The following is a 15,171-nucleotide window of genomic DNA, read 5'->3' as shown; positions in this document are numbered from 1 at the left end:
AGCAGGCCTTTAATCCCAGCACTCCAATGGCAAAGGCGGGCAGATCTCGGTAAGTTTGAGGCCAGCCTGATCTACAAAGCTAGTTCCAGGACAGCCAAGGCTACACAGAGAAACCTTGTCTTGAAAAACAAACAAACAAAAAAAGTTTTAGAAAAAAATTGTGTATGTGTGCATACACTTGCCAATCAGGGGACAACTGGCAGGAGCTGGTGCACCGTGTGGGGACCAGCAGTGAACTCAGGTTGTCAGGCTTATGCAGCAAGCTCTTTCCCTTGTCCTCACCATGTTAGCAGTCCTGTGTGAAGCGGGGACACTTCACTTGGTAGAGTACTTGTCTAGTACTGCAGGACATAAACTGGGTGAAGTTTTACACACCTGTAATGTGAGGTGAGAGTGGGAGAATCCCAAGTTCAGTATTATCCTCAGCTACATATCAAGTTAACCTGAAGTAGAGGAGCCCCTAAGAAAGCAAAATACATTTTATTTATTGACTGAAGTTCAGGTGATCAAATGTACAGCTTTGCATCTGCTAGGCAAATGTTCTACCACTAATCTACAGCCTCAGCACTCCATTAAAGAATCACTTTAATTAAAAAAAATTTAAATGTTTTATATGGTTTGCCTGCATGTATGACTGTGCAGTATGTGTGTGCCTGGTGCCTGAGGAAGTCAGAAGAGGGCATCAGATCCCCTGGGACTGGAGCTATGTGTCATCAGTGGGTGCTGAGAATGGACAACTCTGGAAGAGCAAGTACTCTTAACAGCTGAGCCATCTCTCTAACCCCAAGATTTATTTATTGTTGTTTTTATTTATGTGTATGTATGTGTGCACATGAGTGCAGGCTGTGCTTAAGGAAGCCAGAGAAGTCAGATCCCCTGGAGATGGAATAACAACAGGTGGTCGTAAGCAGCTAACATGGTGTTTTTGTTTTTGTTTTTTGAGACAGGGTTTCTCTGTGTAGTTTTGGTGCCTGTCCTGGATTTTGCTCTGTAGACCAGGCTGGCCTCGAACCCACAAAGATCCACCTGGTTCTGCCTCCCAAGTGCTGGGATTAAAGGCGTGTGCTACTGCCACCCAGCCAACATGGTCCTGTGCAAGATCAGCAAAGGCTCTTAACCACTGAGCCATCTCTCTATCCCTTATTTTTTAATTCCAGAAGGGAGATTACTGCATGAGAACAGGGATGTACACATCCACACCTCTTCCTTTCAGGGTTCAATACTGCTGCTGCTGCTGCTGCTGCTGCTGCTGCTGCTTGGAAAAGAAAATCCTTTGGGACTAAGCTGTAAAAGCCAGATGGATGGAACTGGGGTTGCCATGGCAACTCCACCTGAGGATCCTGACCCTGCTGAGTCTCTCCCAGTTATATTGACATTCAGTGTGGTTTCCATGCTTGAACACCAAAGTGTCCGTCCATCTATGAAAGTGGAGCCATTCCCGAAGGCACTGGCTGCTGGCTGATACTGCTCACATTTATATGTCTAGATAACTGTCGGCCACTTGAAGGCAAGAGAGGATGGAGGAAGGCCCAAGGCTGTCAGGGCAATATCAGATCTAGTGAGGCTGTATATAATCTGCCTGGAGTTTATTTGCTCCCAACTGGAATAGAGGCAAGGGCTCAGGAAGGCAGTAATGAGATTCACATTTACCACGGACAAACGGTGGTTACTGTGGATGCCATCTGGGATGGATCACTGCTGAGCCATTCTGTCCTCAGAACAAAGCTACTTTGGCACTAAAGGGGACCTGAGCTCAGGATAAGGGCCCTGCTGCCTCAAGAACCAGTTAACCTTAACAAGCCCTGGTTATCCTTTACTTTAAGGCATCCTGATACTATACAGAGATACACTTTCACAAGTTTGGCTCCTCATAACACACGCCTGCTTGGACAGATGGCCAGTCCCAACAGCAGGCATCTGACACTGTAAAAGTTAGTCCTCGGCTATATGTCATGTCGACTAACCAAGTAAGAGCCCCCACAGGTGTCCCACTGGATGAGACCTAAGAAATTTCCACTAAACCCTATAAAGAGCCTTTCATCTCTCCGTCTCTCCCCAGTTAACACTGGGGACACATTATGTCAGGTGCAACCCTTGAATCACCCCGACCCCAACCCCCACTTTGGTGATATCTCTCATTAAATCTTCCATATCTATCAGTCTGGTCTTCGGTGAATTCATTCAGTCAGTACATTACTGGGCAACCAACATGGTCCCCAGCACAGAGGCATCCTCTCACTCCCCTGATACCTATCACCTGGAACGAATAAATGCTTTATTTTAACCAGGTGGTGGTGACAGCACACCCCTTCAATCCCAGCACTTGGGAGGCAGAGGCAGGCAGATCTCTGAGTTTAAGGCCAGCCTGGTCTAGAGTAAATTCCAGTAAAGTCTCAAAAAATGAAAAGGAAAAAGAAATTGCTTTATTTCAGACACTAGCCAGGCATGTTGGTGCATTCATGTCATTACAACCTTGGGAGCACGGGGCAAGAGAATCTGTTCAAGGCCAGCCTGGGGTACAGTGTGAGGTCCTATCTCAAAACCAAAATCCACAGTTCCATTATATCATTATCTGTATGCCCTTAGACACAGTAGTTCACTTCTCTGATCAGTTTCACAAGGTTGTAAAGCACTGTAAGTCTATTTCATGGAATTGTTGTGATATAATGTGTTAAGGGAATTTGTATGTTTTGGGTACAAAGCACTTTATGACTATCTTGGGGCCAATTCAAGAGGTGCTAACTTCCATGGGGCTGAGCAGTTAAAAGCACTTACTACTCTACCCAAACATGCATGTCAGTGGTTCACAACCACCTTCAACTTCAGCTCCAGGGGAATCCTACACCTTGGCCTCTCTGCAGACATCTGCAGTCTTGCAGACACACATGCATAAATATAATGAAGGATTATAAAATATTTAAAATGGGCTGGAGAGATGGCTCAGCAGTTAAGAGCACTGACTGTTCTTCCAGAAGACCTAGGTTCAATTTCCAGCACCCACATGGCAGCTCACAACTGGACTGAACAGAATTTGACATAAGGCTTCAAGAGACCCCTTCAAGGCCTTACCCAGTGGCAAAGGCAAAGGATTACCTTGTCTGTCGCTTGTTGAGCTACATTCATTAGTCCAATGTCTGCCTTTGCCACACCTGCATAATCCAGAAGGGAGGGGCATTCTTTTGGGATTATACCTTGAGAAAACATTGTTTCTGTTTGTTTTTTGTTATTGTTGTTGTTTGTTTTGTTTTGTTTTTCCAGACAGGGTTTCTCTGTGTAGCCCTGGCTGTCCTGGTGAACTCTCTTTGTAGACCAGGCTGGCCTCAAACTCACTGAGATCCACCTCCTCTGCCTCCCAAGTGCTGGGATTAAAGGTGTGCACCACCCCTGCCCTGAAAGCATTGTTTCTAAGCCCGCCCTGTTTATAGTCCCTTTTTAGATGACCTTGTTTACAGCAATTGAAACATTTGACATTACTGTTTTTCTTCAAACTTCTGGAAATCACTTCTCCTATCCAAGGATCATGATTATGAGAGTCAATATTGATTGTATCTCGGATCCATTCCTCCAAGGGTGCTGATCTTTTGCCTTTAACAATCTAATTATCTAAAATGCATTAGCATTTTCAAAAGCCAGAGATTCAACTATTATTTGTCTAGCTTCTGAATTTGTTATTCTATTTACTGCTGAAGTCAATCTTTGTAAGAAATCAGTGAAGGTTTCTTTTTTGGGCCCTGTATAACTTTTGTAAAAGACTCAGTTACAGACAGTTGTGAGCTGGGAATTGAACCTGAGTCCTCTGGAAGGGCAGCCAGTGCTCTTATCCACTGGGTCATCTCTCCAGCCCCATAGTGCCTTTCTTTTACCATGTTCTGACATCATTCTGGACGCTTCCGCTTTTTATTAATTTGCTTTTTTACTGTTGTTATGATTATGATTATTAAGATAGGGTCTCACTGTGTAGTCCTGGCTGACCTGTTACTCTTTGTAGATCTGATTGTCTCTGCCTCCCTAGAGCTGATATTAAAGGCATGAGTCACCACACCCAGCAGCATCAGCTCTTTAGTTTCTGAACCTCAACACAATTAACATTGGGGCCATATTATGTAAGATGCAATCCTTGAGCAACTGGCCCCACAGCCCTTAAAATAAACCAGGAATGACCTTGTACAACCACAATCCTTACACTTGGAATTCAAAGCCAGCCTAGGGTACACAGTCGTACAAGTGCTAGCACGGGTTATATGAGAACCTGTCTCAAAAGCAAATAAGTAACAACGATGACAATAAAGAGAAGACAACATTTCCATGAGAGCCAGAAACCTTTTATGGTTAGAACACAGATTAAAAGTCTGAGAACACAGCTCAGCTGGAAGAAGCACACGCAGTCTTCTGGGAACAAGGGACCTTCCTTGCCTCCCTAACAGTGGCCAGACTGAACTTCTAGACAGTGTACCAAGTAGGAAAGTCACGTTCTCTAATCAGGACCAAACAAGACTGGAGGCTCCCTTACTCAGCTCACAAGTCCTATAAAACCAGGAAAAACATTATCAATTAGATACCGAGCTCTCCGGCAGCAAAGGTTTCCATAGATTTCCCACCCTAAGGACATATGTTTTGGACTTTCAAGAGAATAGGATGAGAACTTTTTATGTCTCTAACACAACATTAAATCCTACAGTCACCCCCCCTCTCCTGCACACCCCTTCTTCAGAGAAGAGTCCCAGCACCCATGTCAGACACTCACCCAAGTAATCGTCCATCAGAGAGCCAATAGCAAACTGTAAGAAGAATGGTAAGAAGGGAGGTGAGGTCAAGGCAAGCAAGGATATCCTCTACCCACCCCACCTCCATTCCAAGCCTTCTGTCATCCATTCCCTTTTCATGGAAAAATAGCACTGAAACTCCAAACAACTGTGGATGGCAAGAAATCACCAACTCTTGGGCCAGTGAAATGGCTCAGATGGTAAAAGCTGCAGGAGCCTGATGACCTGAGTCTCATCCCCAGAACCTACAGCAGCAGGAGAGAACCTCAAAGCTGACTGTCACACTGTGTGAGTGTGTGTGTTCACACACATCCACATAAATAGTACAACTTTAAAAAAATACTAAAATAGTAAATTTTTAAAAAAGAAAAGAAGGGGTTTGGGGATTTAGTTCAGTGGTAGTGCGCTTGCCTAGCAAGTGCAAGGCCCTGGGTTCGGTCCTCAGCTGGGGGGAGGGGGACGGGACATAGGGGACAGAAAAAAAGAAATCAACAGCTCTCAGCTCGGAATGATGGTACTGGTCTATTTATCCTACCACTTGGGAAGAAAAAAAAAAAAAATAATAATCCTACCACTTGGAAAACTGAGGCAGGAGGATCATGAGTTCCAGGCCAGTTTGGGCTATATCATCAAGACCCTGTCTCAAAATCAACCAAACAAGCAACCAGACATATAATAGCTTCAGACCTGGCCAGTACAGGCAAGAGACTCACAATGTCATTCTTGTCCACACGTGTCCCCACAATCTTCAAGCGGATCTCATCATCCTGCTGAATCACAATGTCCTGTGGAATGGACAGAAGCATGTACTCAAGCATACTCAGGCCCACAGTCTCAGTATGTCTTATCCTCTTCCCTCTCACTCACCTCATCCATTGTCTTGTAACAAGGTGGGTTGGAATTTGGATCGAACTCCATCTCTGATGGGATGGACTAGAAGAAAATGGCCAGGATTAGCACTTCACTTCAAACGACTTTGTCAACAGAAGACAGTCATGAATGGTGTCTCCTCCTGGGCCCCACCCAGTAGGTACAGACTTACATGTCTAGAGATGAAGCAAGACATGGGCCCAATTTCTGTGAAAAGTCCAACCTAGGAGAAAAATGAATGATCACACTTCAAAGGCTTTCAGGGACTAATTTTCCCACCTTTATCTGATTTCTAATCTTTTTATTCATGTTTCATAACAGTCTGAATTGTAGCATTTTTTTCATTTCTCTTTCTCACTGTAACCTTTCATTTCTTTATGTAAGAAGTCTTTTTCTATCCCGCCAGCCAGCTCCCAAATACTGACACAGAGGCTTATTGTAACTTAGGAAAGCTTGGCCTTAGCTTAGGCTTTTTTTTTTTTTTTTTGGTTTTGGTTTTTCGAGACAGAATTTCTCTGTGTAACAGTCCTGGCTGCCCTGGAACTCACTTTATAGACCAGGCTGGCCTTGAACTCAAATCTGCCTGCCTCTGCCTCCCAAGTGGTGGGATTAAAGGTGTGCACCACCACTACCCAGCTGCTTAGGCTTGTTTTTAACTAACTCTTATAACTTAACCCATTTCTATTAATCTACATTTTACCATGTGGCTTTTTACCTTTCTTTCATTCTATATGTCCGACTCCCTCCCTGTCTTGTTGGTGTCTTGCTGGCATAATTCATGTGCCTACATCATCCTCACCTTCTCTCTCCCCAGAAATCCCACCTATCCTACCTGCCTAGCTATTGGCCATTCAGCTTTTTATTATACTAATCACAGCAATACATCTTCACAGTGTACAAATATTTCATAACATCGTTAGATTTTTATTTTATTTTTCATTATTTTTTGTGTTTAAGTATTTTGCCTGCTTGCTAATAAAGTCTTAGGGTTCAGGACTTAGCAGAATGGTAGAGTGCTTGCCCTGGGTTTGATCCTCAGTTCTGGGGACAAGCAGAGTGGAGAAAGAAAAAGTCAAGGGGGAGTTTGCACATTACCAGTCCACAGTAACTACTCAATAAAGACTTCTATCATAGTGTGATTACTGATGTTAATTCACAAGACCCCCAAGTTAGATAAGGAATATTACTTGATAGGTAAGGAAACTGAAGGGCCAAACAATGACCAGAGGGACTGAAGAGATGCTCAACCGTTAAAGGCTAAGCTCACAACTGCCGGGCGCTGGTGGCACACGTCTTTAATCCCAGCACATGTGAGGCAGAGGTAGGTGGATCGCTGTGAGATCAAGGCCCACCTGGGCTTCAGAGTGAGTTCCAGGAAAGGCGCAAAGCTACACGGAAAAACCCTGTCTCAAAAAAAATATAAGAATGCATAAAGTTTTTGCAAAGGACCTGAGTACAGTTCCTAGTACCCATATCTAGGGACTCACAATCCAGCTCTAAGGGAGTCTGAAACCCTAGCAGCCTCTGAATGTACCAGCATTCATGGGCATATATTCACACACAGATAAGACACCAGTACAGATAATTAAAAATAAAACCAATCAGCCATGCATGGTGGCTCACACCTTTAATCCCAGCACCTGGGAGGCAGAGGCAGGTGGATCTCTATGACTTTGAGGCCAGCCTGGTCTACAGAGTGAGTTCCAGGACAGCCAGGGTTATACAGAGAAACTCTGTCTCAATAAATAAATAAATCTTAACAATAACAACAACAAAAGACTTAAGACAATTAGTAAGTGCGCTGGGGACTGTACCATGACCTTAGGAACCACCCCATAACCTTCCAATGAATGTTCTTACCTTGTTGACCTGAGTGACCACAGCATCCACCACTTCACCTTTAAATGGCCGGAAAACAATAGCCTTGTACTTAACTGGATAAAGAACAAAACCTCGGCCTGGCTGGATCACACCAGCACCAATATTGTCAATGGTGGTGACAGCAATTACAAAGCCATACCTGCAAGAAGAATGAAATAACACAGCTACTGTATGTGAAAATCCTCTAAAAAGCCACCAGCAACATCAGTCTGAGTGTGTGTGTGTTTGATGGAACCTCTGTTCAAAGAGCTCAATGGCCAAGAGAAAGACAGAACACAGATCAGTACCTGTAAAGCAAATGATGCTCTCATAATTGTACAAGAAATGTCCAAGAAGGGCCAGATGTGCTGACATACACCTATCAGGAGAATTGTTCAGAGTCGCAGGCTAGCCTGAGACAACACGGTGAAACAGGTCTTTCAAAAAACTACAAATGAGCCGGGCGGTGGTGGCGCACGTCTTTAATCCCAGCACTCGGGAGGCAGAGGCAGGCGGATCTCTGAGAGTTCGAGGCCAGCCTGGGCTACCAAGTGAGTCCCAGGAAAGGCGCAAAGCTACACAGAGAAACCCTGTTTCGAAAAACCTAAAAAACTACAAATGAGCCAGGCGGTGGTGGCGCACGCCTTTAATCCCAGCACTCGGGAGGCAGAGCCAGGCGGATCTCTGTGAGTTCGAGGCCAGCCTGGTCTCCAAAGCGAGTTCCAGGAAAGGCGCAAAGCTACACAGAGAAACCCTGTCTCGAAAAACCAAAAAAAAAAAACACTACAAATGGCAATGGGCTGGAGAGATAGCTCAACGGCTAAGAGCATTGGCTGCTCTCCCAGAGGTCCTCAGTTCAATTCTCAGCAACCATATGGTGGCTCACAGCCATCTACAATGAGATCTGGTGCCATCTTCAGGCATGCAGACATATATGTAAACTCTACATAACAAATCTTTAAAAAAAATACAAACGAGGCTGTGGTGACGACAGAAGCCTATAATTCCAGCACTGAGAGGCAGGCAGATCTCTGAGTTAGAGGCCAGCCTAGTCTACACAGTGAGGCTATCACAAAAACCAAAAACATCTGCATAATAACTGTCTGAGCTCACATTAGGGATGGAATTTTGTTATCCAACTTTGCAGAGGGCCCAAAGGCTGCCACAGGTGCCTGGAAGGGTGAAAAGGTTCCTCAGAATGAGTGTCAAGCCCTGAGAGAAGGAGGAGTTGGGTAGGGGTTACCGGCTAGGGTCATTGTCCGTGTATTCAGCAGACAACACGGTGAGCGCGACACTCACTTCCCGGTGCAGGTCCCCTCCACCTCGGTGAAGAGCTTCTGCTTCACGGTGTTGAGTAAATTGGGCCCGAAGTAGCGTGGATGCAGCAGGATCTCGTGCTCCAGGGAAATCTGCAGAGAAAGGGGGATGGAGACTCGGCCAAACGCATTGAGATCAAGAGGCGACTAGTCGGTCCTTCCCGGTCTCCTGGCTCCTCCTGCCCCTGCCCTCGCCGCCACCCGCGTCCAGCTCACGTGATAAAACATCTTCCGCAGAAGTGTGGACCTCAGAGCCCCGCACTCCGCGCTCAAGAACCACACCGGAAGCACTTGCAGATGTCTCACCTCTGCTTCCCAGTCGCTTCCGCGGATCTTACTGAGTCTTAGCGTCATGGGCGGAGATCCATGAAGCCCCGCCCCTCAAGCCTGCCCATCAGCGCTCACACGTCCCACCAACCAAGAGCAAGTTCCAGGACAGCTCGAACTACACAGAGAAACACTGTCCCGAAAAACCAAACCAACCAAACAAACAAACAAAAAGATAGTTTATTATAGGCGTGGCTGGTGCCCCACCCCCTTAAACCCAGCAGAGGTAGACATATCTCTGTGAATTGGAGGCTAACCTGGTGTACACGGAATTCCAGGACAACCAGGGCTGTGTAGGTAAACCCTGTCTCGTAAAACAACAACAAAAAGAGTTCATTATTAAAGAAAGATGAAACAAAGTGCTAAAAAAAGCAAAAGTTCCAGGACAGCCAGGGCTACACAGAAAAACCCTGTCTCAAAAAAGCAAAAACAAAGTGTATTCATTCAGCAAATATTTGAAGACTGATTTACTTAGTTATTTATTGGTTTTTATTTTATTATTTGTTTGTTTATTTTTGGTTTTTCCAGGCAGGGTTTTTCTGTATAACAGCCCTGGCTGTCCTGGAACTCTCTTTGTAGACCAGGCTGGCCTCCAACTCACTGAGATCTGCCTGTCTCTGCCTCCAAGTGCTAAAAGCATGCGCCATCACTGCCCAGCTTACTTTTGGTTTTATGAGACAGGGGTTTCTCTGTGTAACAGCTCTGGCTGTCCTGGAACCTGCTTTGTAGACCAGGCTGGCCTTGAACACCAGAGATCCCTGTCTCTGCTCCGAAGTGCTGGAATTAAAGCCGCCACTACCACCGGCTTTAAATTTTATTTTAATTGTGCAGATCTGGGAAATGTCTCTAAGGGTAAAGGTCCTGTCAAGTGAGACAACAAAAGTTGAATCCCTGAAACCTACTTGGTGAAAAAGGTAAACAGACTCCCACAAGTCCTCTGACCTTCACAGGCACACCCCCCTCCACCAAAAATAATTAATAAAATGTAATATCTTTTTTAAAAATTGATTTTGCAGGGCTGGAGAGATAGCTCAGTGGAAAGAACATTTGTTGTGCTAGGCAGTGGTGGCGCATGCCTTTAATCCCAGCACTTAGGAAACAGAGGCAGGCAGATCTCTGTCAGTTCAAAGACAGCCTGGTCTACAAAGTGAGTTCCAGGGCAGCCAGAGAAACCCTGTCTTGAAAATCAAAAACAAAAAGAACATTTGTTGCTCTTTTTTTTTTAATTTCAATTATGTATTTTATTCAACAAAGTGTGTGTTAAATATCATTTAGACATACAATCAGCACAAATATTGTAGAGATACTTTACAATCACTTTTTTTTTTTAATGCTGAATGCCGTTTATTGAAGGAGGGAGGAGGTCTTAAATACAGGCTTACAGCACAATGGGAGAACCCTGGAGGGCAGAAGTTAGCTACAGATGTTTTACAATCTTGCATCTAAGCTGTTAATGCCCATTATGCAGGATACATAGACAAGGAACTCCCCTTAAGCATTCAGGAAGGTGAAACCCGGAATTAGCATAGAGAGGATATCAAGGTCAAGGTCAGCAAGCAAGGCAACAGTTATCCAAAATAGGGGCCAGGACCCTACAAGTCCCTCATTTACTAATAAATGAGTTTCTTACTTAGGTTGCATGGGACGTCACCAGGTCACCTTACCCGTCATGAAGACGCCTGCCCAGGCCACACAGGCACTCTGTCTTAGGTAGGTGAGTGCCCCCCAGGCATTACCGGTCTCTGAATACTCATTATCATCATTTGTTGCTCTTATAGAGGACCCAGGTTTGATTCCCAGCTCACAATCATTTGCAAGTTCAATTCCAGGTGATCAGATGCCTTCATTGAGTTCCTTGGGCACCCACATGCTGCACATATATATACATACATGTGAAACATTTACACACATTTAAAAGAACTTAAACTTTTTAGTTTTATTTTAGTGGCTGAAGAAATGGTTCAGTAGTTAAGAACACTTACTGCTCTTGTAGAGGTCCAGGGTTCAATTCCCAGCATCCACAGGGTGGCTCACAACCTTCTGTAACACCAGTTCCAGAACATCTGATACCCTCTTCCAGCTTCCTTCAGTACTGCATGCAAGTGGTGCACAGGCATACATGCAGGCAGAACACCCATGCACATAAAGTAAAAATAAAGGTAAGTTATCAGGAGAGATTGCTCAACAGCTGGAGCGCTGGTTATTCTTTCAAAGGATCCAGGTTTGAGTCCCAATACAAACATGGCAGCCCAACCCCTATAACTTCAGTCCTAGGGGATCCAATGCCTTCTCTGGCCACCATGGGCACTAAACCCTTGTGCTATACAGAAATATATGCGGGTGGAACACTCATACATATAAAATAAAAATAAAGGTTAAAGGTCAGGTGGTGATGGTGCATGCCTTGATTCCTAGTACCAGCAGGCAGATCTCTGAGTTTGAGGTGAGCCTGTCTAGAGAAGAGAACAAGTTCCATGACAGCCAGGGCTACACAAAGAAGGTTAAAAAACTTTTTTAAAGGTTAAAAAATTTTAATACACACAGAATCAGTATTGGGTGAAATAATAAATGCCTGGTGAAGACTTTCCAGTTCAGTCCCACACTCCTGTAATGAGCCCCATCTATGCTCTGTGAGCAAGCCAGATCAACTCATTGGTTTTTCAGGATGTACTTTGGCTTCTCATCAGGGCTGTATAAAGAAGGAGTATAGGAGGCCAAGCCATTGTGGTGGCACATGAGTATAATCCCACTACTTAGGAGGCAGATGCAGGCAGATCTCTGTGAGTGGAAGGTCAGCATGATCTACAGAGCTAGTTACAGGACAGCCAGGGAGAAATAGACATAGAGGGACTCTGCCTAGAAAAAAAAAAAGGTTGAGTTTTCAGGTTATGAACAACTGACCTGTTCCAAAGCTGTGTTTTGACTAATATATATTCTTCTGTTTCAGGTTTAATTTGGACCAAAAAAAGCCAGAGCATTGCCAAAGACTATCATTTCTGCCTGAAAAGTGTGTAGATGGAACCTCAGAGCTTAGAAGAGCTCTCAAAGTGAGAAGAAATATTCATGAGATTGGGAAATCCTCTTCAAACTGCCTATCTGTGAGATCAGGTTTTCTTTTCTTTTTTTTTTTTTAAAGAAGATTTATTTATTTATTATGTATACAGAAGAGGGTGCCAGATCTCATTACAGATGGTTGTGAGCCACTATGTGGTTGCTGGGAATTGAACTCAGGACCTCTGGAAGAGCAGTCAGTGTTCTTAACCTCTGAGCCATCTCTCCAGCCCCGAGATTAGTTTTCTTTATATGCTTCAGTCGAAACAATAAACCATAATAACTCAGAAACAAATGCAAGAATCTGTCTACCATTTTGCTGTTCTATTTGCACTACACATTTCTTGGTTTGAACAAATATATTTACTTTCTATAAAAAAAAATAAAAGATGTTAGCCATGCCTAGCCATGCCCTAGGGGGATCTTTGTGAGTTGAGGTCAGCCTTGCCTACATACTAAGTTCCAGGACATCCAGGGCTACAAAGAGAAACTCTGACTCAAAAAACCAAAATAAATAAATAAATAAACAAATGATGTTGTGGCTACAGCAACTGTAGCTCAGTGACTGTTGTGAGACATTATTTCGGGGGAGATCTAAACAATCATCTACTTTCTCCCAGATAAGGAATCAAGTACAAATCAAAATTCCAACTTTGTAGACAAACACATTTTATTTGGGCTATTTACAGAAGCAGAAATGACTCACAGCTATATCGCTAAAAGCCTGCCCCAGAATCGGTGATGGCTTTCCACATTTGAAACATCAAACAATCTGCAGGCAGCTAGACATTTTGGAGAGTATCTATTCCAGGGAGCTTAGCTGGTCTGAGACTCTTCCAAGCATCTCTGCTAGCCTCTTCTAGGCCTCTCAACTTACCTGAGAGTGTGGATCAGCAGTCCTTACTACTTACATAAGGTTGAGGAAGGAGAGGGCGAATACATTTAAACAGTTTCAGGTTGCTTCCTCCCTAATTTTAGGAGCTTACCTGCAGGATGGAATGCTTCATTTCCCTTTAGTTGACAGTGGTTCTCAACCTCCCTAATCCTTTGACCCTTTAAGTTCCTCATGTTATGGTGACCTCCAACCATAAAGTTATTTTTGTTGCTACTTCATAACTGTAATTTTGCTACTGTTAGCCGGGTGGTGGTGGCGCACGCCTTTAATCCCAGCACTCGGGAGGCAGAGCCAGGTGGATCTCTGTGAGTTCGAGGCCAGCATGGGCTACCAAGTGAGTCCCAGGAAAGGCGCAAAGCTACACAGAGAAACCATCTCAAAACAACAACAACAAAAATTTGCTACTGTTAAGAATTGTAATGAAAATACCTGATATGTCTGGTGATATATTGTGCACCCCAATACAACTTATCTGGGTTTCAGAGGACAGAGCCAGCCACTAGATTAGACATAGAGGCCAGACAGTGGTGGCACACACCTTTAATCCCAGCACTGGGAAGCACACACACCTTTAATCCCAGGAAATGACATGGCTGGGCAGAGAAAGGTATGTAAGTCATGAGGAAACAGGAACTAAAGCAGTGCAGCTGAGATGATTTTGGGTGAAGACTCAGAGGATTTCAGTCAGAGGATTTGTGGAGTTGGTAAGGAACTAGGTGGTGGCTGTGGCTTTTTCTGCTTCTCTGATCTTTCAGCTTTTACTCCTATATGTGGTACCGGGTTTTTTATTAAAAGACCATCTAAGATTTGAACAACAGGGCTCTCGACCAACAGGTTGAGAAGCACTGCTTTAGCACATCCTAAGTCTCAACGAACCTCTCTCCAAGATAGTATGTTTTATCTTGGAGGAAACGACTACACAATAGTTAATAGAGGGCATTTTTTGTATGAGCAAGGCAAGTAGGACCCTGTGTTCAATTCCCAGCAAGAGAGAAAGCAAAAGTGAGAGATTAAGATTACTCTTGGGGTGTTGGTGGTCCACACCTTTAATCCCAGTACTCAGGAAGCAAATGCAGATGTATCTCTGAGTTCAAGGCCAGCCTGGTGTACAGTACAAGTTCCAGGCTGTAAGCATGCACTGGGCTTACTGTCACTCCTCTTCGGGGGACAGGGTCTTATTGTGTAGCCATGGACGGCCTGAGATTTGCTTTATAAACTAGGCTTGCCATGAGCTTTTGACAATCTCCTGTCTTTGTTTCTGAAGTCCTGGGACTACATGCCACAAAGCGATGCTTGGTGTGGAATGACAGGTACTGACACTCTTCTGAAAACCTTGTGTAATACACATTTGCCAGGGGCAGACAAGACACAGGGATTACCCTGCTCTACAGCCCTTTCCTCTGGGAATCTAGGAACTCTCAAAAAGTTTTCAAGTTATTTGGGGTGGTGAACACCTGTAATCCCAGGATTTGGAAAGTAGAAAGAAGATCAGGAGTGCAAAATCATTATTGGCTACAATAGCACATGTGAGGACAGCCTGTGCTAAGTGAGGCCCTGTCTTTAAAAAAAAAAAAAGGAAAAAGGTTTGGGGGAGAATTCTCCAGCAGTAGCCATCTTTGACAGCTGTGATGGTACCTGCCTACAGTTCCAGAAGGTGAGGTACAGGCAGGAGCACACCAAGTTCCAGGTCAAACTGGGCTATATGGGGACATTCTATTTCAAGCACAAAAGAAGTAGCTACACTGGAAAGAAAAAGAAAGAAAGAAAGAAAGGAAGGAAGGAAGGAAGAAAGAAAAAAGAAAAGAAAAGAGAAAGAAAAAAGCCCTCCATTCTTGGGACTATTCATTTTGAAGGGCTCATTGTGCAGCTCAGGCCAGCCTGGAACTCACTGTATTGACTAGGCTGGCTTTTAACTCACAGAGTTCTGCCTGCCTCTGCTTTCCAGGTGCTGGGATTAGAAGTGCATACCACCTACATCTGGGTTTTATGTCGTCCAGGCTGTCCTGGAACTAGGTAGTTCAGGCTGGCCTTGAAATTCTGATGCTCTGTGTTCTGAATTACTGGTATTGTAAATACCACCACCACATGC

The 15,171-nt window shown here is 44.4% G+C and overlaps 1 protein-coding gene across 1 annotated transcript; it reads right to left on the bottom strand.

The window, feature by feature from the left end:
- Window positions 1-4,306: 4,306 nt before the first annotated feature.
- On the bottom strand, window positions 4,307-9,156 carry Polr2g (RNA polymerase II subunit G). The gene is made up of 8 exons (XM_052713622.1): window positions 9,026-9,156; window positions 8,793-8,902; window positions 7,494-7,653; window positions 5,806-5,856; window positions 5,631-5,696; window positions 5,477-5,548; window positions 4,745-4,778; window positions 4,307-4,524 (listed from the first exon to the last, which is right to left on the bottom strand). The coding sequence occupies exons 1-8, from the start codon at window positions 9,035-9,037 to the stop codon at window positions 4,511-4,513; spliced, it is 519 nt and encodes a 172-aa protein (XP_052569582.1). The 5' UTR covers window positions 9,038-9,156; the 3' UTR covers window positions 4,307-4,510.
- Between the last annotated feature and the right edge of the window lie 6,015 nt (window positions 9,157-15,171).

This window comes from Peromyscus californicus, unplaced genomic scaffold (assembly GCF_007827085.1).
Source record: "Peromyscus californicus insignis strain IS unplaced genomic scaffold, ASM782708v3 Scaffold_4__1_contigs__length_199733344, whole genome shotgun sequence".
In the NCBI taxonomy this organism is placed as follows: Eukaryota; Metazoa; Chordata; class Mammalia; order Rodentia; family Cricetidae; genus Peromyscus; species Peromyscus californicus.
This window is presented reverse-complemented; position numbering and strand designations above follow the sequence as displayed.